At 37.9% G+C, this 22,176-nt stretch overlaps 1 protein-coding gene across 6 annotated transcripts in view; it reads right to left on the bottom strand.

Moving 5' to 3' along the window:
• The window catches only part of SMARCC1 (SWI/SNF related, matrix associated, actin dependent regulator of chromatin subfamily c member 1), a 172,170-nt gene that overhangs the window by 86,933 nt on the left and 63,061 nt on the right, over positions 1–22,176 (bottom strand). For all 6 annotated transcript variants that reach the window (XM_035703279.2, XM_049098009.1, XM_049098010.1 and 3 more), the window contains 6 exons: positions 21,871–21,996; positions 19,213–19,334; positions 15,249–15,373; positions 10,745–10,804; positions 6,873–6,910; positions 2,992–3,113 (listed from right to left, as the gene is read on the bottom strand). In XM_035703279.2, coding sequence (XP_035559172.1) covers positions 2,992–3,113; positions 6,873–6,910; positions 10,745–10,804; positions 15,249–15,373; positions 19,213–19,334; positions 21,871–21,996 — 593 coding nt within the window. The remainder of the gene's footprint in view (positions 1–2,991; positions 3,114–6,872; positions 6,911–10,744; positions 10,805–15,248; positions 15,374–19,212; positions 19,335–21,870; positions 21,997–22,176) is intronic.

Below are 22,176 nucleotides of genomic sequence, written 5' to 3'. Positions count from 1 at the left end.
GCAATCTACTGCGTTTAAAAAAATTATAGAACGGATTTTTAATATTGAGATAAAGACACTGATAATTTTAGGGATGCTTGGTTGGCTCAGCAGTTGAGCATCTGCCTTTTGCTCAGGGCGTGATCCTGGATCGAGTCCCACATAAGGCTCCCTACATGGAGCCTGCTTCTCCTTCTCCCTAGGTCTTTGCCTCTCTCTCTAGGTCTTTCACGAATAAATAAATAAAAATCTTAAAAAAAAAAAAAAAGACACTGATAATTTTATAAAATGTTACAATAAGCACTATAGAGATTATGTAAAAATCAGGCCTAATGCACTATACAAATGACCCAACTGTGTATCTATTACAAAGATTTTGACACTAATCAACATTTTTACTGATGACATGTTCCAGTTTCTTAGTGGCTTTCAAGACATGCAACATGTACTGGTTATGCAGGGAAGATCAAATCAATCTGTGAATGTAACCAAAGGCTTTGTCTGGCTGGCTTAGTCAATAGAGTATGTGACTCTAGATCTCAGGATCCTGAGTTCAAGCCCCAAGGTGGGCACAGACTTCACTTAAACAGTGAAAGGGGGGGGGGGGGTGGCAGCCTGGGTGGCTCAGCAGTTTAGGGCCACCTTCGGCCCAGGGCATGATCCTGGAGACCTGGGATCGAGTCCCACATCAGGTTCCCTGCATGGAGCCTGCTTCTCCCTCTGCCTGTGTCTCTACCTCTCTCTCTCTCATGAATAAATAAATAAAATCTTTAAAAAAAAAAAAAAAAAGCATTCACTCTTGCATTATTTGGGAACATTTAAATTGTTTGAGTGGGCTCTGTACTGCCAAATACTACAAATACAATTAACTACCTGAAAGCACCTAGAAAGATAATTTCTAAGACGAATTAATGCTATATAGATATGTGCAATGACTTCCCAAGTTTTACTATAAAAATAGTTGTAAGTAATTAAATATAGAGTTCTAATATACCTCATTGCTTTATTGCTAAAGGTTAGGAAGAGCCAAAAAAAAACACAATTTCTATATTCACCCAAGAACAAAACACACATGAATGTTTAACCCAAAGTGCTTTCTTTTTCTGAAGTGCTTGCAGTTGATTCCTTAGGTTCTAAGAAAGAGTCAGGAAGAATCAGAAAACCTGAGTTCTTCCAACTGTCAACTGCAACTGTGGAACACTTCCACTGATGGGTCTTTATCTACTAAGCAGGGACGTGATTTACATCTCCACTATCCATAAGAGCAAGCTTTGTGACATGCAATGGTTATGATGTAAATGAGTGGTTCTGCAACCTATAAAAACCTAACAAGTTATACACTGTTATGACTGCACTTTTTTAATTTTAAAGGAAAAGTACGCTAGTTTTTCAAGTGTGTCCTTTAAACCATTCTGAATCTGACCATGTAATTACAATTACTAACAGTGAGACTGAGACACATCCACATTTAAAAATACCTTGACACATCAATATAATGAAGACTGGCCTTCAAAAAAGAGCTATATACTTACTCTGAGTCCCATGTTCTATTTATTTGAAACATTTAGAAGTGGCATTCAGAGTTGATCTTAAAAGCATGCAGAGAAGTCTCAATATTAGACTCATATTCTGTGGTTTCAGGGAAAACTTAGGTATTGTTCCAAGGGATTCATCCATCCTATTCTTTTAAATTGGCTTCTAAAGAAGGCATTATTAGTTAAAGAGAGGAATTCTTTTTAAACTTCATTATTATTTTTTAAGATTTTATTTTAAGCAATCTCTACACCCAACGTGGGGTTTGAACTTATAACCCCATGATCAAGAGTCACACACTCCACCAACTGGCCAGCGAGGTGTCCCTAACATTTTAAAATCATATAACGAAGACCAATATTATGAGTATTTTACTATTAATAAATATTTGCCTATCTGAAATGTCACTGATTCTAAATAAGTTAAGCCTAAACCTACAAAGTTTTACAATCCCTAGGTACAATACAACTTAGTTTCCATCCCTCACCTGTTTTAATATATATATTTTTTAAGATTTTATTTATTTTTTTTTTAATTTTAATTTTTATTTATTTATGATAGTCACACAGAGAGAGGCAGAGACACAGGCAGAGGGAGAAGCAGGCTCCATGCACCAGGAGCCCGATGTGGGATTCAATCCCGGGTCTCCAGGATCACACCCTGGGCCAAAGGCAGGTGCCAAACCGCTGCGCCACCCAGGGATCCCCTAAGATTTTATTTATTGGTTTAGCGCCTGCCTTTGGCCCAGGGCGCGATCCTGGAGACCCAGGATCGAATCCATGGCGGGCTCCCAGTGCATGGAGCTGCTTCTACCTCTGCCTGTGTCTCTGCCTCTCTCTGTCTCTTTCTGTGTGACTATCATAAATAAATAAAAAATTTTTAAAAATTAAAAAAAAAAAAGATTTTATTTATTTATTCATGAGAGAGACAGAGAGAGAGAGAGAGAGAGAGAGAGAGGCAGAGACACAGGCAGAGGGAGAAGCAGGCTCCATGCAGGGAGCCCGACATGGGACTCAATCCCAGGTCTCGAGGATCAGGCCCTGGACTGAAGGTGGCGCTAAACCACTGAGCCACCAGGGCTGCCCCCCTCAACTGCTTTAAAGAACACATTCCAGGGATCCCTGGGTGGCGCAGCGGTTAGCGCCTGCCTTTGGCCCAGGGCGCGGTCCTGGGGACCCGGGATCGAATCCCACGTTGGGCTCCTGGTGCATGGAGCCTGCTTCTCCCTCTGCCTGTGTCTCTGCCTCTCTCTCTCTGTGTGTGACTATCATAATAAATAAAAATTAAAAAAAAAAAAAAGACTTAAAAAAAAAAAAAGAACACATACCAAAGTAAAAATGAAAATCACTTTCCATTTCTCTTCATCCAATTTGACAGTAATTAGTGACATAGGGATTTGGGCAGAAAGACCCAACATAATTTCTGGGAAGTTTTCCCACATCTAAGTACTGTATTTACAGGTATACACGGCCCACTCACCAGTTGTAATCAAACCAAGATGCATAGCTAGGAATAATAATGTGATTGGTCTGCTCTGTCACATTATCTTCTCCAGGGTCAAGTGAGCGACTCTGATCACCTTTGCTAGGATCGTCATCTTCCTACAGAAAAGAAGCCAGAGTTTAGAGAAACAGAGAACTACAGAGACATGTAACAACTTTCAAACTTCTCATATTAGGGCACAAAATGAAGCTACCTGATCCAAATTCAAGGCTCTGAAAAACAAATTTCAAATGAAAATGGCCTTTCACAGTTTTTAAAGTACCTCTATAAGATGTCCAGATGACACAGATTTTATTCCTCTCTTTTACAGATGAGGGAATCAACTCAGAGAAGGCCCAAAATTTTTCCCACAATAGCTTGCTTCTTACTTCCAGTTTTATCGATTTCAAGGGTCACAAATCTAAATGACTAGTTCTCAAGTTATTTATAAGGAAGTGACTTAAGGGCAGCCCCGGTGGCCCAGAGGTTTAGCACCGTCTTCGGCCCGGGGTGTGATCCTGGAGACCTGGGATCAAGTCCCACATCAGGCTCCCTGCATGGAGTCTGCTTCTCCCTCTGCCTGTGTCTCTGCTCCCCTTCCCCCCGCAACCCGGTCTATCCTGAATAAATAAATAAAATCTTTAAAAAAAAAAAAAAGGAGGTGACTTAAGACACTAATAAGGCATAAGCTTTCCCCTACCAAAGACTGATCAGTAACTATCTGCTAGTGGCCATATGCACCGTACCTCTTTCATTCCTCACAATAACAGTTATTATCACCTCTTTAATGGAGAAGTAAATGCTGCACAGAGCTGGGAGGTTCTAAACAAAGCGTAACTCCATAAAGCCCAGTTTGAGGACCTTCAATCACTTTCACTGCTGAAAGTTCTGATTTTTATCAGATTCATTGGAGGTTTTACAAATGATTCCACCTAAAAACCTGGCCTGGCTAATAAAATAATTTAAAAATCACTGCTTTGGGTCAAAACCTAAAAATAGTTCTTATGCTACCAGTAAATACTTTTTTTCCCAGTAAATACTTTTAAATAAGAGCATTATGTAATATATAGTTTATATTCAAATAGATCCAATTAACACAGAAATGCCCTTTATACATTTTCCTCCCTAAACCAGAACCTGATCAAAGAATCCACACATTATATGATACTCACATCTTTTTAGTTTCTTGCCTTCCTTTGAAAGAGGCTACTTTATGACCTTCAAATGTTTCAAAATTCCAGACCAAACGACTTGTGCAATATCTAACAATCTCTATTTATCTTACTCATTCATCATAATTAACTTTTGATCACACATTTTTATCAAGAATACCAGAGGAAATAATTTTTTGACAAATTTTTTCCAATTTTCTACAGTTATATCATTGTATCTATCAACCTTTCATCTATAGTGTTTTACTGTTTGTATTCTTATGAAATTCTTTTCTATTAAGAACCAAATTTTGGGGATCCTTGGGTGGCTCAGCAGTTTAACACCTGCCTTCAGCCCAGAGCCTGATCCTGGAGTCCTGGGATTGAGTCCCACATCGGGCTCCCTGCATGGAGCCTGCTTCTCCTTCTGCCTGTGTCTCTGTCTCTCTCTCGCTCTCTCATGAATAAATAAAATTTTTAAAAATCTAAAAAAAAAGAACTAAATTTTGAATCGTACTCTTTTATACTGGTTCCATGGTTTAATTTCTATCTTTAAGTTAATTCATCGTAAATGTCTTGTGTTACAGTATTTGAAGTGAGGATCTAGTGTTACTGCCTAGAAACTTAGGACAATTAATTTCCTTAAGATTAATGAATATCGAAAAAAATATAATGTATGAAATCCCCAAGGAAACTCTCGTTGTTACTTAAATGATGTTGAAACAATTCTGAGGACAAGGGTGAGAAATGTTATTTCCCAAAACAGGGGAGCTAGTAAAAGAATATGCTCATGCGTTAATGCATTTTTGAGGTACAGATGTCAGAAACTCAATTAGAACGCAAAAAAAGTTCCTTTATAACCAGGAAGAAACTAGCACTGCAATTATTAAGCCAATAACTTATTATTTAATTATCTGAGTGAGGGCATGCATAGGATGACATCCTGGGACTAGCAGTCAGAGTAACTACTTCTAACCAGTTTAGGTTTCAGTTATATAATAGACTTGGCCTTGGTTTCAAGATACCCTCTACAAGATAGGGTTTACCCTCCTGGCATAAAAAAAAAAAAATCTTCTACAGGTCAATTTTTTTGGCTTTTTATTTGGTTTTATTATCACACAATAGTATTTACACTAAATGATGACATTTTTTTACAAATATAACAGTTGTTAATGGTTCTTAAGTAGCTCTTTAATAAAGAAGTCTGGTTTTAAAGAAAAAAATCATATAGTTGCCTGGCTGGCTCAGCTGGTGGAGCGTGCGATCTCGGCGTTGTGAGTTTGAGCCCCATGTTGGGTGTCGAGCTTACTTAAAAATAGAATCTTTAGGGCACCTGAGTGGCTCAGTTGGTTAGTGCCTGACTCTTGGTTTCAGCTCAGGTCATGATCTCATGGGTCGTGGGATGACTCCGAGCTCAGTGAGGAATCTGCTTTTAAGATTCTCCTCCTCTTTTCCTCCCTCTACTTGCACAAGCACAGGCATGCACGCTCTCTAAAATAAACAAATCTTAATATATGTATCTTTAAAAAAAGAATAAATAGAGCAATTCAGTTAAAGAACCTTATATAGACGAGTTTCTTGAAAGTTTTAGGGAAATTCTATCATAAATAGGTTCATTCCTTGAATGTATTAAAAAAAGAAACAAGGGGCAGCCCCGGTGGCGCAGTGGTTTGGCACCGCCTGCAGCCCGGGGTGTGATCCTGGAGACCCGGGATTGAGTCCCACATCAGGCTTCCTGCATGAAGCCTGCTTCTCCCTCTGCCTGTGTCTCTGCCTCTCTCTCGCTCTCTCTGAATGAATAAATAAATAAATCTTAGAAAGAGAGAGAGAGAGAGAGAGAGAAAGAAAGAAAGTCAGTCAGTCAATTTGGGGGATTTCTCTGACTCAATGAAAAAGAATTATCCATTTTCAACAAAGTAAGGAAGTTATTTCAAGGAGATTGCTATTTTAAGGATTAGGGGTTACACTTAATAACAGTCATATATGAGTTTGAATGAACAATGGGCCATTTACTAAAAAGGAAAGGAAAATCCTGCCTTAAATCCAACATCTTTCAACAGCATAATTATTGCTATGTCTCTACCATAGGACTGATGAAACAGAAAGCAGCTGATTTTAAGGGTTCAAAAAAAGTTGACAATATGCTCAAAGGTGGTACTGGCTATGTGCTGAAGATGCACTCAGAGAAATGGAAATGAGAAAGCCAAGGCAACCTGCTCATCTGTCCTGTCAGAGGACACTTCGAACACTGTAGTCAACTGATTACTACACTTTGCAACCAGGGTTATAAGAGAACCAGAAACTAGAGCATAAGAGGAACACTACATAAGAAGACAGAAACTTCTTTTCGACAAAATTTTAGGAATCAAGAAAGACTTAATCAGTGGTGTGTTTTTAAAAAAAAAAAAAAATCAGAAGGACCTCAAAAGTGAACATTTTTTTTAAAGGATTTTATTTATTTATTCATGAGAGAGACACAGAGAGAGACAGAGAGAGGCAGAGACACAGGTATAGGGAGAAGCAGGCTCCACACAGGTAGCCGAGCCCAATGTGGGACTTGATATCAGGACTCTAGGATCACACCCTGAGCCAAAGGCCAATGCTTAACTGCTGAGCCAGGAGTCCCAAAAGTGAACATTTCTAAGGACAACTCCAATCAGTGCTTCTGCTCCATACATAGGACCCCTAGACAGCTACTTCTGCAACAGACCCTAACTAAATTGTTACCTTTCCTCCTGTTGTGACTGTTTCTTCATCCTGCTCATCTGTAAAATCAAAATATACAATTTATTTAAAAAACAGGTAAACACTCTTTGTATTACTTGAAAACTTCAAGGTAATTTTAAAAATTTTAAGTAATTGTTACAAACAGACAAAAGGAAAGAAATAGAGCATTATTAAAACAGATCCACCTCTAGTAATTCAGTAAATTGGAATTGTACACAGAAGCAAAAAACTGAGAACTTCAAAGCATTAATAATTAAAAATTTCCAAGAACAGGGAATTTATAATTAATTACTGCTGGGGCTATTATCTTAGTCATGATCTTGCTAATAAAAGGTAAGGGACTTGATTAGGGCTCTTGTCTCCTGAGGTTTGATGAAACAAAGTAATGACATTTTGGATCTCAGAGGAAATGAATGAAGGAAATGAGGAGTAAAGAAAAGACATGAAAATCAATCACTGCAGACAAAGTCCTGGTAAGAGTGTTAATGTCTTCTAAGGATAGCGGACTCCGGGACCTAAATGCTGGTCTGGCAAAAGAAAAGGAAAGGAGTAAACCCAACTATAAAATAATCCAGGCAGCTGATTTCCATAATGAAAAGTTAAAGTGCCAGTGTGTCTACTGTTTAAATACGAATGAAGGCTATGTTTGTATTATAATGGCAAAGTTGATTAACTGTGACAGAGACCTTGGGCCCTGTCTAAAATCTTCACTACCTGGCCCTTTACTGAGTTAAGAATGCCAACCTCTACTTTAGGGAATACACAAAGATGATAATACATGAACAGGCAGCCCCCAAACTTTCAAATGTATTTTACAGAGTGCCTCTACTACGTGCCAGTCACAGTCCAAATGCTAAGGACACAATAAAGAACAAGAATAGGGCCCTGTCTTCATGGAGTCTACATTCCAGTTAGGAGTGGCAGGAGATGGAAGAGAAAACACACAAAAAGATATCAGATGGTATCAGAAGAAAACAAATCAATATATTTTAGAGAGGGGCTGGGTGGGTGAACCCTTCCAAGTACGTAACGAGGGAAGCCTGTCTGAAAAGCTTAACATTTTACCTAAAATGTAAGGAAAAGACAAAGCAAGCATTTCCCATAGAGGATGCAGCGTGGTAAAAGGGCCTCAAGTGGGAATGGACCTGACCCCTTCACAAATCTCAAAGGTCATTATGAGCATGAACAAAGTCTGGAAGAAATGAGCACAGCACAAAAGCAGAGTGCAGTCAAAGCATTGGCACGAAAGGTAGACAGACTTGGACCTGAGTCTATGCTCTGTCACTTAACAGCTCTATGCTTGGAAACATTACTGAATCCCTCAAGACTCCACTTCCTCATCAATGACATGGGGCTAACATGGTTTTACAGTGAAAAGCAAACATATGCAGAATACCTGGCAGGTACTCATGCAAAACAGAAATGGATACTGTTGCTTGATTTGGAAGTGAGACAAACATCTGCTAGCAGGAATACAGGATTCCCTGTGTGGTAAATAAATTATGGTCATCTGGCTCTACAGAGCAACTACTTTTATTCTAGGAAGGGATGAACAAGATTGTCAAAAATGAACTTTGTGTCCTCTGGATCTTGTTTAACCACACAATAACCAGTTTCTTCCTATATGGTGGGAACACAACCTAATGATCTCTCTCTGATCAAACTATATACCATTTAAATTAAGTTTGACAGATTTCTGTCCCTAAGATAGTCCTGTACCCAATGGAAATAGACTTCTAATAATACTGAAGTAGAAGGGACAGATATCCTGGTTACTGATTCCTAAATGGTAACTATACACATTCTCTTCCTCCTTCCAGATGTGGACAATCACATGCTCACCTCAGCCGCTGGATCTTGACCTTTTGGATATTTCAAAACAGAACAAAACAGAAAAGGACTGAGTATGTGTAGAGCTAGGTGACAGAATATGGCAGAATATGGACCAGTTAAAACAATTTCTAGTTGATGGATCAGTCACCTCCCACCATGGTTCAGGTTACACCTAATGTACAAAGCCAGATGCTTCAGTGATACATGGAGAGCGTGCTGGTCCTTGGAGGGGAGGCCAGGACAACAGTTTCATATTCCACAGGCTCTAGCTCTCCAGCTGTGATGAGCACAATCTTCAGCAACAGGACCCTTACTATTTATTTAGACCTCAAACCATTCACAAATACAAAGGGAAGATCTCTTATTCCCAGAATTAAAAATCTTGACCCAACTGACACCTCTATCCATTTGACTCCTTTGATAAAGTCTATTACAAAATCATTGCTATCTCCACTTCTAAAAGAATAATTATCTACTCCCTTAAAACTACAGATTGATTTTTCAGGATATCTACTCAAAAAATACAAACTGCTTAAAAACTTGTCCCTGTGAAGATAATCAAGTCTTAACAAGCATTTACCTGGTAACATTATCAAAAATAAAAAAGCCTGCATACAGCTGGTTTTGTTTTCCAGACCTTTGATTCAGTGAATAAGTATCAGTTGTGGAATAGGCAATATAAAAATTTATAGAAAATGGAAATTATTAATATTCTACGATTAATGTTAAAGACGATTAAAAGAGGAATAATGTTTTGACATTTCTTTTTCTTTATTTTGTTGACCTAACACCACCTTTACATAAATTGTCATCAAGACAATTTTCTATTTCTACTTTTGACATAATAAAAAATGGAATCATCTACTGATATTCAGTGACAGGCTTAAAGCCAGAAAAAGGGAGGATGCAGTGAAATGAAGTAGAAAAACTCTCCGAACTACCTACTCAAAGCTGTCATCAAGAATTTCTGAAAAAGGGGCGGCTAGGAAAGCTCAGTCAGTTTAGCGGCTGATTCTTGATTTTCACTCAGGTCAATGATCTGGGTCCTGGGATCCAGCCCTGAGTTGGCTCCGCAATCAGCAGGGAGTCTACTTGAAGATTCTCTCTCCCTCTGCCCTTCCCCTAGCTCCTGTGCTTGCATGCTCTCTCAAAAATAAACAAACTTTTGTGTGTGTTGTGGGGGGATTTGGGGAGGGCAAGAATCCAATTTGTTTGAAATACAGAATTCACTTAGTGAGGAGATAGAGAAATTAAAGTCTCATTTTCCACATCAGGAAATCCTGAATATCCTTTTCAGGTGTAAAATTTCCCTGAAGTCAAAATTTTAGTATATACTGAAAACGTGAGGTTCTCCTTTGATTTTTTTTTTCTTATTAAAGATTTTATTTGAGAGAGAGCAAGTGAGGTAGACAGCAAGAGCGGTGAAGAGGGGCAGAAGGAGAGAGAGAAGCAGGCTACCCGCTGAGCAGGGAGCCGGACACAGAACCCTGGGATTATGACCTGAGCCAAAGGCAGCCGCTTAACCTACTGAGCCACCAAGGAGCCCCTGCTTTGATTTTTATAAGAAAGAAATTGAGATCCATATATAACTCAAGAACAAAGATGTTTAAAACTACCTCTATTTTTTTAAACCAGAACAACTGACTCCACTCTTTTCTACCCTAAAGCACATCCAATGCCTTCCTTATGAAAATGTACTCTGTAATTTGCAAATACTGTGAATGGATAATGTGATTCTCATTTTACACTATTTAGAAAGCTAGAAGAAATAATTTAGAAAATAAAGGATTTAATACTCAATAGACTTTTGTTCTGAAGATGCAAAATCAAATCAGTAAAAATGGAAAAAATGAATCACAGGAAATTAAATTTCCTGATATGGCAGCAAAAAAAACAAATGACAGTGATGCTAAGGGAGCCATGGTCAATGTCCTTTCCAGGATAGCAAGTGCAGCGACATTTCTCAGAAAGAATTTTCAGAGGAGCTGAATCTTTGAGAGAGAAAAACACAGAAGTGTATAGACTATTTTGGTTTTTACCTAGATCTGCTACAGTTCCTCCTTTAACAGGTGTATTTTCACTGTCCTTCTTTGGGTTCACTAGAAAGAAAAAAAAAAAGAATCATGTTTTGGAGGAAAGTTCCACTTTTTTAAAAGAAGAAAAAAGAATAAAAGAGGATTAAAAACTACCTAAGTCTCACAGCAAATTTGTCATTCAATGTTCACCTTCATGAAAAACTCCAGGCCCAACAGAGAAATATTAATACTTACTGTAACAGACTGCATTTTGTAATTAATTTCCTAAGCTCCAATATTTTTTCATGACAAATGAAAATACAAAAATATAGAGAGCAAAACCTGAAAGAACCTTTCAATCCCTTCCCTCCAATTTTTTATTACATTTTCTGTGCATTTGTTGATTCCCATTTTTGATAAACTAAGGAAAAATACCTTTTATACATCTATGTAGACTTTAAAACCCTAAATCTTACAGAAACATTACATACTGTGCTTCTTCCTTAACATTCTACTTTTTTCATTCAACAGTGTGCCTGTATGACCTTTCCATGTTAAATATTTTTAATTAAATTATATCTCTTTCATTTTTAGTAAATCCACTGTGTCCATGGATGGATCATGATGTAACAAGCTCTGTATTAATGGTAACTGGAGTTTATTTGCAATCTTCTACTGTAACCTAATCGACATTCTCTTTTTTTTTTATAAATTATTTTATTTATTTATAATAGTCAGAGAGAGAGAGAGAGAGAGATGCAGAGACATAGGCAGAGGGAGAAGCAGGCTCCATGCACAGGGAGCCCGACGTGGGATTCGATCCCAGGTCTCCAGGATCGCGCCCTGAGCCAAAGGCAGGCGCCAAACCGCTGCTCCACCCAGGGATCCCAGGGATCCCTCGACATTCTCTTCTGTTCAACTTTATGCATGTAATTACTTAAAACAGGCTCTGAAATTAAAAATGTTACTGGATGAACACATTTTAAAACTGAACAGATACAGCCAAATTGTGTTAAGTGGCTTCATCAGTTTATATTCCCACCAACAGCAATTGAGAGTACTCACTTTCTCAAAACATCAAAACCCAAACATACTCTGGGTACCAATTACTTTTTAAGTTTTGAAAATCTAAAGGATGAAAAATGTTCCTTTAATAATCAAGAAATCGTTGGTTAAATGAGATCGAGCATCTTTTCACAGATTTATTGGCCCTGAAATTTGACAAAATTACCAGTACATAATACTTTGCCTTTTATAAGGTATAAAAATCTTTATACAAATTTAGGGCTCTAATTCTGTTAAGTGACCAATGAATATTTTCCACAAGGCTAACACTTCCTTAAAGTGAATATTTGGAAGTTTACTTTTACTTTTTTTTTAATTTGGCATTTTAGTCTACCTGAAGCTTAAATTCTTACTTATGATACAAAGAAAAGTACTAAACTTTTCCAGAAGTATGTATGGAATAGTTTGGTCTGCTCTCCACAAATCAGAACTGCCAAAATCACAATCAATTAAATTTATAAACAAATATGGATCTACAGACGAACCAAAAATTCTATTCCTCTGATGAATTCAGCCATTCCTGTATCCAAATCATACTATATTCATTATTGTAGCTTTAGCTTAGTTACTTTTTTTTAACAAATTTTTTTTTAATTTTTTTTTTATTTATTTATGATAGTCATCAGAGAAAGAGAGAAAGAGAGAGAGAGGCAGAAACACAGGCAGAGGGAGAAGCAGGCTCCATGCACCAGGAGCCTAATGTGGGATTCGATCCCGGGTCTCCAGGATCGCGCCCTGGGCCAAAGGCAGGCGCTAAACCGCTACGCCACCCAGGGATCCCTTTAGCTTAGTTACTTATGACTACCACCACCCCCCAATATTTGGGAGGCACCTGGGTGACTCAGTCAGAAAAGCATGTGACTCTTGATCTCAGGGTTGTGAGTCTGAGTCCCATACCTTTGTGTATAGAGATTACATACATACATACATGCATAAATTTAGGGGTGCCTGGCTGGCTAAGTTGGTAAAGCATGTGATTCTTGATCCTGGGGTTCTAAGTTAAAGCCTCACATTGTATATAGAAATTACTTAAAAATAAAATCTTAAAAACAAACAAACAAAGGTATCTGGGTGGATCAGTTGTTTAAGCATCCAACTCTTGATTTTGGCTCAGATCACGATCTCAGGGTCTTGAGATCAAGCCCTGAATCAGGCTCCACACTTACCATGGAGTCTGCTGGAGATTCTCTCCCTCTGCCCCTCCCCCGACATGCTCACTCCCACTCACTAGCTCTCTCTCAAATAAATAAATAAATCTTTAAAAAGAAAAAGAAACAACAGAAGATAAATATTGTAATCTCTACAGCAACAACTAAGGAAAAAACTAATAGAAATCAAATAGAGAATATGAAAATCTACATAACAGAAAACAGAATAGGGATGCCTGGATGGCTCAGTGGTTGAGCGTCTGCCTTTGACCCAGGGCATGGGATTAAGTCATGCATCAGGCTCAATGCTCGGCAGGAGGTCGGATCTCCGTCTGCCTATGTCTCAGCCTCTCTCTGTGTCTCTCATGAATAAATAAATAAAATCTAAAATAAAGGAAAAGAAAAGAGAATAGTAATTGTTGGGATATGGGAGAAGGGGACATTCTGGGCTAACCCCCAGTAAATATGGGGTTTCTTTTCAGGGGGATGGAAATATTTTAGAAATAAGAGGTGATGATTGTATGTATTGTATAACATAATGAACACACTAAACAAAACCCTGGAGTGATTAAAATACACTTTAACTGGTCAATTTTATGCTACATGAAGAATATCTCAATTAGAACTATGCTATATAGGGGATCCCTGGGTGGCTCAGCGGTTTAGCGCCTGCCTTTGGCCCAGGGCGCGATCCTGGAGTCCCGGGATTGAGTCCCGCGTCAGGCTCCCGGCATGGAGCCTGCTTCTCCCTCCTCCTGTGTCTCTGCCTCTCTCTCTCTCTCTATATATATATATATGTCTATCATGAATAAATAAATGAATCTTAAAAAAAAAAACTACGCTATATTTAAAAAGCTGCCACATAAGTTCTAAAATAAAACCAGAGGGCAACCCCGGTGGCGCAGCGGTTTAGCGCCGCCTGCAGCCTGGGGTGTGATCCTGGAGACCCGGGATCGAGTCCCACATCGGGCTTCCTGCATGGAGCCTGCTTCTCCCTCTGTCTGTGTCTCTGCCTCTCTCTTCGCTCTCTCTGAATGAATGAATAAATAAATCTTTAAAAAAATAAAATAAAATAAAATAAAATAAAAGCAGAGAAGCCAGAACAGAACATTAAAGTAGTGGATTAAAGCAAAAGAAGGGAGGAAATAAGAGAGGGACAAATAGAAAAAATATATCATAATGGCAGACTTAAGCCCAACCACATCAATAATTGTTACATTTCAATGGCCCACATACTCCAATTAAAAACAGAAAATGGGGATTTTGCATGGCAGAGATGACAGACACCAAGGCTCAACAATATGCTATTTAAAATCAACACGCTTAGGACAACTGGGTGGCTCAGTGGTTGAGCTTTGCCTTTGGCTCAGGTCGTGATCTGGGGTCCTGAGATCAAGTCCCACATCAGGCTCCCTGCCCAGCGGGAAGTGTGCTTCTGCCACTGCCTGTGTCTCTCAATGAATAAATAAAATCTTTTTTAAAAAATTTACATGCTTTACATAATCAAAGTTAAAGTAACAAAATGCAAGAGAGATGTAAGTTGGAAATCTAACGTGTAAGAACAAAGTGTGTGTAATTTACAAAACTGCTCTGCTGAAGTCGAGTATAGCGAGGACTAATAGAAAAAAAAATAGAAATAAAAAAAAAGGATATGGTGTGAAAGGCTTTATTATCATCAGTGAACCTGGCCTTCAAAACAAGCACTTCTGTGGCACATAAAGAAAGACACACAAGAGTCGATTCATCAAGAAGACATGACCCTAAGTGTGTATGCCCTTAAATAGCAGAGTTTCAAAAGAAATGCACAGGAATCAAGAGAAACAATAAATTCGTAACTATACTTAAAAGGGTCTAACACATCCTTCTGTCAATAATGGATTTAAAGAGTTAAAATGTACATAGATAAGTATGTCACCTTTTCATCTGTATATTGATTGATTCTATTGGGATTTAAAACCATTTATTTTAAAGCATTGGTAAATTTAGAAAAATTTTTAAATTTTTTCTTTCTTTCTTTTTTGAGTAGGCTCCATGCCCAGTGTGGGACTTGAATCACAACCCTGAGATCAAGAGTGGCCTGCCCTACCGACTGACCCAGCCAGGCATCCTATTAGAAAACTTTTTGTTCGGTGTTTTTCCTCAATAAGTAACAAAAGTATACCAAAAGATTGAGAAAGAGGTAATTTTGTAAATATTTTAATCATGAACATTGGAAACTGGGGGCACAGAGCAAGAAATGATTCATCCCCATGGCATTGCTAAGAATGATTAAATCATATCTAATACTCTCATACTCTAGGTAGAAGAATACAAACCATTTTTTGGAAGCACCACTTCCTCTATGTTGGGTACCGGTGTTGGGTCTTCCATGTCCTTGGTAAGATCTTCTTGCTCATCTTCCTCTTTTTGACTTCTGCGCTTCCCATAGAGACTAGCTTGACTAAAAACATACAAGGCATATAAATGTATAAATAAGACTGACTACAGCTGCTCACAGCAGACAATTTCAAAGGCTTTACCCTCATTGTTAGATCTATGCTCAGAACTGCTTTAAGAGACAAAGAGAAATCAAACAAATTAGGTACATTTCCAAATTACATCTAACCAGCCAGAAGGAAAAAATAAAGGTTATTGGGAGTAAGAAATGGGCCCAGAAATCCTACTACCCAAACTGCAGACAGTATCCTAAAGGGGACTTAAATCAGTGTAATAAAATAACATCTGCTATGAAAATATGGCAGATATTTTATCTAACATCAACAATCACATAAGAGATTTTCTCAAAAATATGGAGAACTGTATTTTCCTGGCTCTTTATATCATCCAAATATCAAGAACTGCAAAGTAAAATCATTTAGGATGGTAATAATTTTTTGAGTGTGTGTAAAAATTGCCATTGCTCTTTCTTTAGTTTACATTCAAAACTAACACATTCCAGAAAGCAGATTAGGGTTCAAACAAGAATGAAATGATATGATTCTCTAATTGAGGAATAAATTACAGGCGATACCAGGACAGAAATTATCATATACCTCATATAACATGATGTGTACCAATACAGAGAAATAAATAAGAGTACCAAAAAAACAAGAGTTAATCAATATTGAAGGTGATAGTTAAACTAAACTTTGGGAACTGTAACAACTCACCAAAAAGTAAGCAATGTTTCAGGATACTGAGTGCAGGCATTAAGGCATAATAAAAGAGATAACCTGTTCTGGGAAGGAACAGTCAGGAACCCAGAACACATCACAAGTGAAGAGTAGAGAAAACAGCTGACAGAAATACAAATACACGGTGGGCCAGCCTGAGTCCTTATAGTGCTGAGAGAGTGAGCAGAGTACTCTTCTATGATAGACCACATACTGGCATATGTTAGAATCAAGTATACAGGTAAAAATATTTTTTTAATTTTTAATAAAAATTGCATGACAATTTTTCAAAAGCCCATGAACCTAAAGGTGTTAGGGAGATAAAATAAAAACGGAAGAAAAAAATGCAGGAAAGCTCAAATAAAGCAAACATTAGGAAAACAGATGTCAGTGTCTTTTCATTAAAGGAAACACGAAACTGGAATGCCTGCTCATTAGAAAACAGATGTATTCAATTCAAGGACACCCATACATCTATTTTGGGAAACTCAATTTGGTGGGTTTTATACTCAGAGCAGAAGCTCAATGCCATCACTGTGAGCCTCCTGGACATCACATCTTAGTTTGAAGACCACTAGTGCCCTGGCACTGCATCTTAGCCCGTAAGTGGGAAAAAGGGTGCATCAATTTCAGGCCCAGAACACCTGGAAAAGTTGTATGCTTTTCTTCAAGGATTGTCAGGAAGCTCTGAAATCTCTGCACATCAACCATTAGATTCAGATTAGAGGCTCTTATTAAAAAATGAGGCCACTCTCAGTAATCATTAAGGAAAAATATATTCTTATAGGTTTTTCTTAAATATCATAATTCCTGTGTGACTTGACAAAATAACAACATCCTTTTATGACTATGACAGGCTCATTAATATTATTTATAAAACTAAGAGTTTTTTTTTTTAACTTCTCTAACAGCTTCTATACATGGTTAACAATGTTATAGATAACCCTACCCTTCAAAAAATAACATGATTCAAGGCATGTCCTGGGCATAAAAACACTAATTTGGCTATAGAAAAAAAAAAAAAAAAAGGTCAGGGATCCCTGGATGGCTCAGCGGTTTGGCACCTGCCTTTGGCCCAGGGCGCGATCCTGGGGTCCCGGGATCGAGTCCCACATCGGGCTCCCAGCATGGAGCCTGCTTCTCCCTCTGCCTGTGTCTCTGCCTCTCTCTCTATGTCTATCATGAATAAATAAATAAACCTTAAAAAATAAAATAAAATATTAAAAAAAGTCAATAAAAGGAAGCTAATGGAGAGGATAACAAGCCAAAACTTTAATAAATTTCCAGTCACATGAAAAGAATAAATTTTGCATCTGTCATCTTCTAAGACTAAACTTAACTTCTGTGAAATTAAATTTAAAAAAATTTTTGAGCTAGACAAGCCAGAAATTATCTACTTAATATACAATAATGAATGTTGAATATTACCTACAATTTACTAAATATGTACTTCAAGCCAGACACTGCATGTGGGGTTTAAAGCCTCACTCGATCCCCACAACCACTTATTCAATAGAAACCAAAATCCCCATTCAAGCAAGATTTACTAAAGCACAAATGGGATGCCATGAACAAGGCACGGTGCTCAACATGGAAGAGGCATAGGTTCCTTTCCTTCTAGGAGTCATTCTGATCACAAATGGGAGAGGTGGTAAAAATCAGAGACAGAAACATTAACAATGACAAATATAATTTCCTAAATTCCTTACTAAGCCACATTGCTCAATATACAATTAGATATAAAAAAGACTGTATTCAGGGTTCCTTTATAAATATAACATCAGATGGCCACATTATAAAGGAGATGAAGAAAAAGGAAAGAGTAGGGGAAGAAGAAAAGAAAGATGGAGAGCCAAATAATCCACCCTCAGGCCTTGGTAAAGGTGGTGGAATCTAGCCAAAAGGATACAGTAATGGGAAGCTCAGAGTCCAGCTTTGAATCTTGACTCTAAGCAAAAATCTGTGTGACCTTGGAAAAATCACCTCCCTATCCTGAACGTCAACCTCTGTTTCCTAAGATAAAGATGATTATGATACTTCAAAGATACCTTCAGTTTTAAGATTCTGTACATGGTAGGAATGCCTGTGTGGCTCAGCACGTGAGCGTCTGTCTGCCTTTGACTCAGGGCATGATCCCAGGGTCTGGGATCAAGTCCCACACTGGGCTCCTGCAGAGAGCCTGCTTCTCCCTCTGCCTATGTCTCTGCCTCTCTCATGAATGAATGAATAAATACATAAATAAATAAAAAGAAGGAAATTCTGCTACTTGGGACAACATGGGATACACCTTGAGACCATTTTGCTAAGTGGAATAACTCAGAGAAAAAAAATACATTATGACCTCTCCTATATAGGGAATCTAAAAAACAAAACAAAAGAACACAAATTCATCAATAGAGGGAACACACTAGTGGTTGCCAAAGGTAGGGAGTGGGGGAGAATGGGAAAGTTGGTAAAGAGTATAAACTTCCAGTTATAAAATAAATAAACCCTAGGAGTGTAATATACAGCATGGTGTCTACAGTTAAGATGGTACTGTGCATGTGAAAGTTGCTAAGAAAGTAGATCTTAAAAGTTCTTGTAACAAAAAAAATGTATAACTACGTGTGATGTTGGATGTTAAGACTTATTGTGATTATCTCACTATACATATCAATTTAAAAAGATTGTATGCAAAAAAATAAATAAAGGGATCCCTGGGTGGCGCAGCGGTTTGGCGCCTGCCTTTGGCCCAGGGCGCGATCCTGGAGACCCGGGATCGAATCCCACGTCAGGCTCCCGGTGCATGGAGCCTGCTTCTCCCTCTGCCTGTGTCTCTGCCTCTCTCTCTCTCTCTGTGACTATCATAAATAAATAAAAATTAAAAAAAAAAAAAAAAAAAAGGCTAAAAAAAAAAAATAAATAAATAAATAAATAAATAAAAAGATTGTATGCAAGGTGCCTAAGCATGAACACAACATAAGATAGCCATCAGATAACATCTGACAAGACAAGCTACCAGTGCAAAGACATCTACCAAATCAAAGTAAGACAACTTCCCTTGAGCAAACTTCCACGATAAATCTGAAAATCTGGAATGCTGTGTGTAGTTTGTTTTAATGCCTCTGAATCATTCTGCAGTTCTTACCCTTTCTTTCCACTCTTCTTCCGGGATTCTGTGGGTGTAGGAGGTGGAGGGGAAGGTGAATGTTTCCTCTTTCGAGCATTAGCTGATGCTTTCCTATCTCTTCTCTCTGGACTTCTGACTGGCTAGGAATAAATAAATGGAAATAAATATCAGCCAGCTTTTCTGACTCTTCAGTTTCTACAAAACCTTGTCCAAAGGTGAAATTCACAAAGATAATACCAATACTACTCAGAGCAAATGAAAGGAACATCATTAAGCATCCTGGACCACCAACAGTCAAGACTCTCCAACTTTCCACGTGATGTACCACCAATGGAAATATCAGAATTATCCCACTAGTATTCAAACTATGCTACAAAACAGACATGCCCAAATCCTGCACAACTAAAACTTGTTCCTGTTCACCTTGTTTCCAGATGGGAAAAGCACTTTTAACAACTACTGGAAAATATGAAACATATGCTATTAAAATAAAGAAATACAAACAATGGCTGAATGATCTTGTGAAAGCGTATCAGAAAATACTCTTGACATATCAGTAAAAAGAATAGGAGAAAACTTTATGACACAAAAGATGCTAAATAAGCTTGCAATTGATAGGGGCGCCCAAGTGTCTGCCTTCAGCTCAGGTGATGATACCAGGGTCTTGGGACTGAGCCCTGCATTGGGCTCCCTGCTCAATGGGAAGTTGGCTTCTCCCTCCTGCTGGTTTTGTGCTCCCCCCAAATAAATAAATAAAACTTAAAAAAATTTATTACAATTTATTATTAGTCAATCTAGGGATGCCTGGGTGGCTCAGCGGTTTGACGCCTGCCTTTAGCCCAGGGCGTGATCTTGGAAACCCAGGATCGAGTCCCATGTCAGGCTCCCTGCATGGAGCCTGCTTGTCTCTCTTTGCCTCTCTCTCTGCCTGTGTCTCATTAATAAATAAAATCTTTTAAAAATAAAAGTCAATCTAACAGAAGTATAAATCCCTATTTGCAAATGGCATGATCTTAGATATACATAACTCTAAGGAATCTACCAAAAAATTATCAGAGCCAATGAGTTCAGCAGTTGCAGGATACACAACGAAATATAGAAGTCAACCTATAAATCATAATTATGGATTTAACAAAATAGACAAGAAAGAATTAACACCTAAGATGATCCAAAGTATAGTACCTAAGGTGCCAAAAAAAAATTCAGAGATTAAAATATTAATTAAACATATATCATCTCTGGTACCCTCATACTCCTTACAATGCTGTATCCTTTCAGAAGCTTGGTAGCAACAAATTAGAAATCTGAGTCATCTTACTGGCCTATAACAAGAAGTTTTAAAGAAAACCTAAACTGCATACACTCTATACTAAGTCTGAAATTAAACTTTTAAAAAGAGATATTAAATGCATTTTTATACAATCACGCTAAAAATAAGTGAATAAATTACTACATAAACCATCTCAATCTGAACAGAGATGGATATGGACAGGCCTGTTTAATAATGTGATGTAGAAATCAGAATATTCCTAATGACAAAAAAGACTTGGTTGGAAACGCATTCAGGGAAAACAAATATGTAAGCATAATGGTGGGGAGGGAGGGGCTGAATAAAAAATAAAATTGGAAGTCAAACTCGACAGCAAATAAGGACAAATTAAATAAAAATGAAAGGATATGAAAAAGATTCAGTTTTAAAATATTTTTCTTAAAAATAAAAAATACACATTGTATGACAAAATTTTAGTAAGGAAGTCTCAGGGCAGAAAACAGATATGAAAGGATGGTACATTCTAAGTGAACAGTTAAAACTATTTCTGTCTCAAAAATTTTTCAAAGAACTACAGTACAAAAGAAAAAGCAAAAACTTAATGTGTCCCCACTGAAAAGGAATGAGAACCTTACCTAAGCAGTCACCAGCTGACACCAACACATCTAAGCCTTCTTCTCAGATTCTGGGTGACACACCTACCTCTCAAGTTGTGGCTTCTCAAGAACCATGGTAAAAAGTTTTGGTGGCTGGGCTTCTTAAAGAATTAAAGAGTAGGGATCTCTGGGTGGCACAGCGGTTTGGCGCCTGCCTTTGGCCCAGGGCGCGATCCTGGAGACCCGGGATCGAATCCCACATCGGGCTCCCGATGCATGGAGCCTGCTTCTCCCTCTGCCTATGTCTCTGCCTCTCTCTCTCTCTATCATAAATAAATAAATAAAAATTAAAAAAAAAAAAGAATTAGAATAATAAATACCACGTCATCCCACTTTAAAAAGGAGCTGAACTGTACTTCTGAAACTTTTGAGGCCTACATTTTACGTGTACAGTGACAAGACTATTAAAAAATAAGACAAAATCAGCTTTCCATTGAAAAACCAATAATTAAATTGATATTATTTAATTCACAAAATGAAAACTCAGACCTACAAAACAAAATCAGCTGCACCGCTGCAACACTGCATGTGCCACATTAAATCTCAATGACCCTTTGAGACTGTCAAGCCCCTTCTTTGGGAATGCCAGCTCTTGAGACAGCTGTATGGCCATTTGGTAACTTTTCTATATACCTGATGGGTGATGGATCTTGGACTGTATATCAGAGTTTATTAATAAGGATCTGACAATAGTGAGTCCTAGAAAGAAGAAACCCCAAGTGGAAAAAAAAATGATGCCAAACCAAATACCTCTTCATTCTTTGTTGAAATTCGCTGACGAAAGCTCACAGGCTTCCTGTTCTCGTCTACCTCATAATCCTCCTCATTCATCCATTCATTGAAAACATCAGTGTCCAAAATCCACTTCGCATGAACCTAAAAGCACAAACATGTGTATCTATATAAATAATAAATCATTATAGTTTTTACAGTATTCAAGATAAAAGAAGCTTGATTTCTTATTCTCAGCTCAAAGCCTCAATTATGTAGAAGTTAAAAACATGACACTGTAGGGGAGCCTGGGTGGCTCAGCTGGCTGAGCTTCAGCATCCTGGT

The sequence above is a fragment of the Canis lupus genome, chromosome 20 (assembly GCF_003254725.2).
Source record: "Canis lupus dingo isolate Sandy chromosome 20, ASM325472v2, whole genome shotgun sequence".
NCBI classification, from domain to species: Eukaryota; Metazoa; Chordata; class Mammalia; order Carnivora; family Canidae; genus Canis; species Canis lupus.
This window is presented reverse-complemented; position numbering and strand designations above follow the sequence as displayed.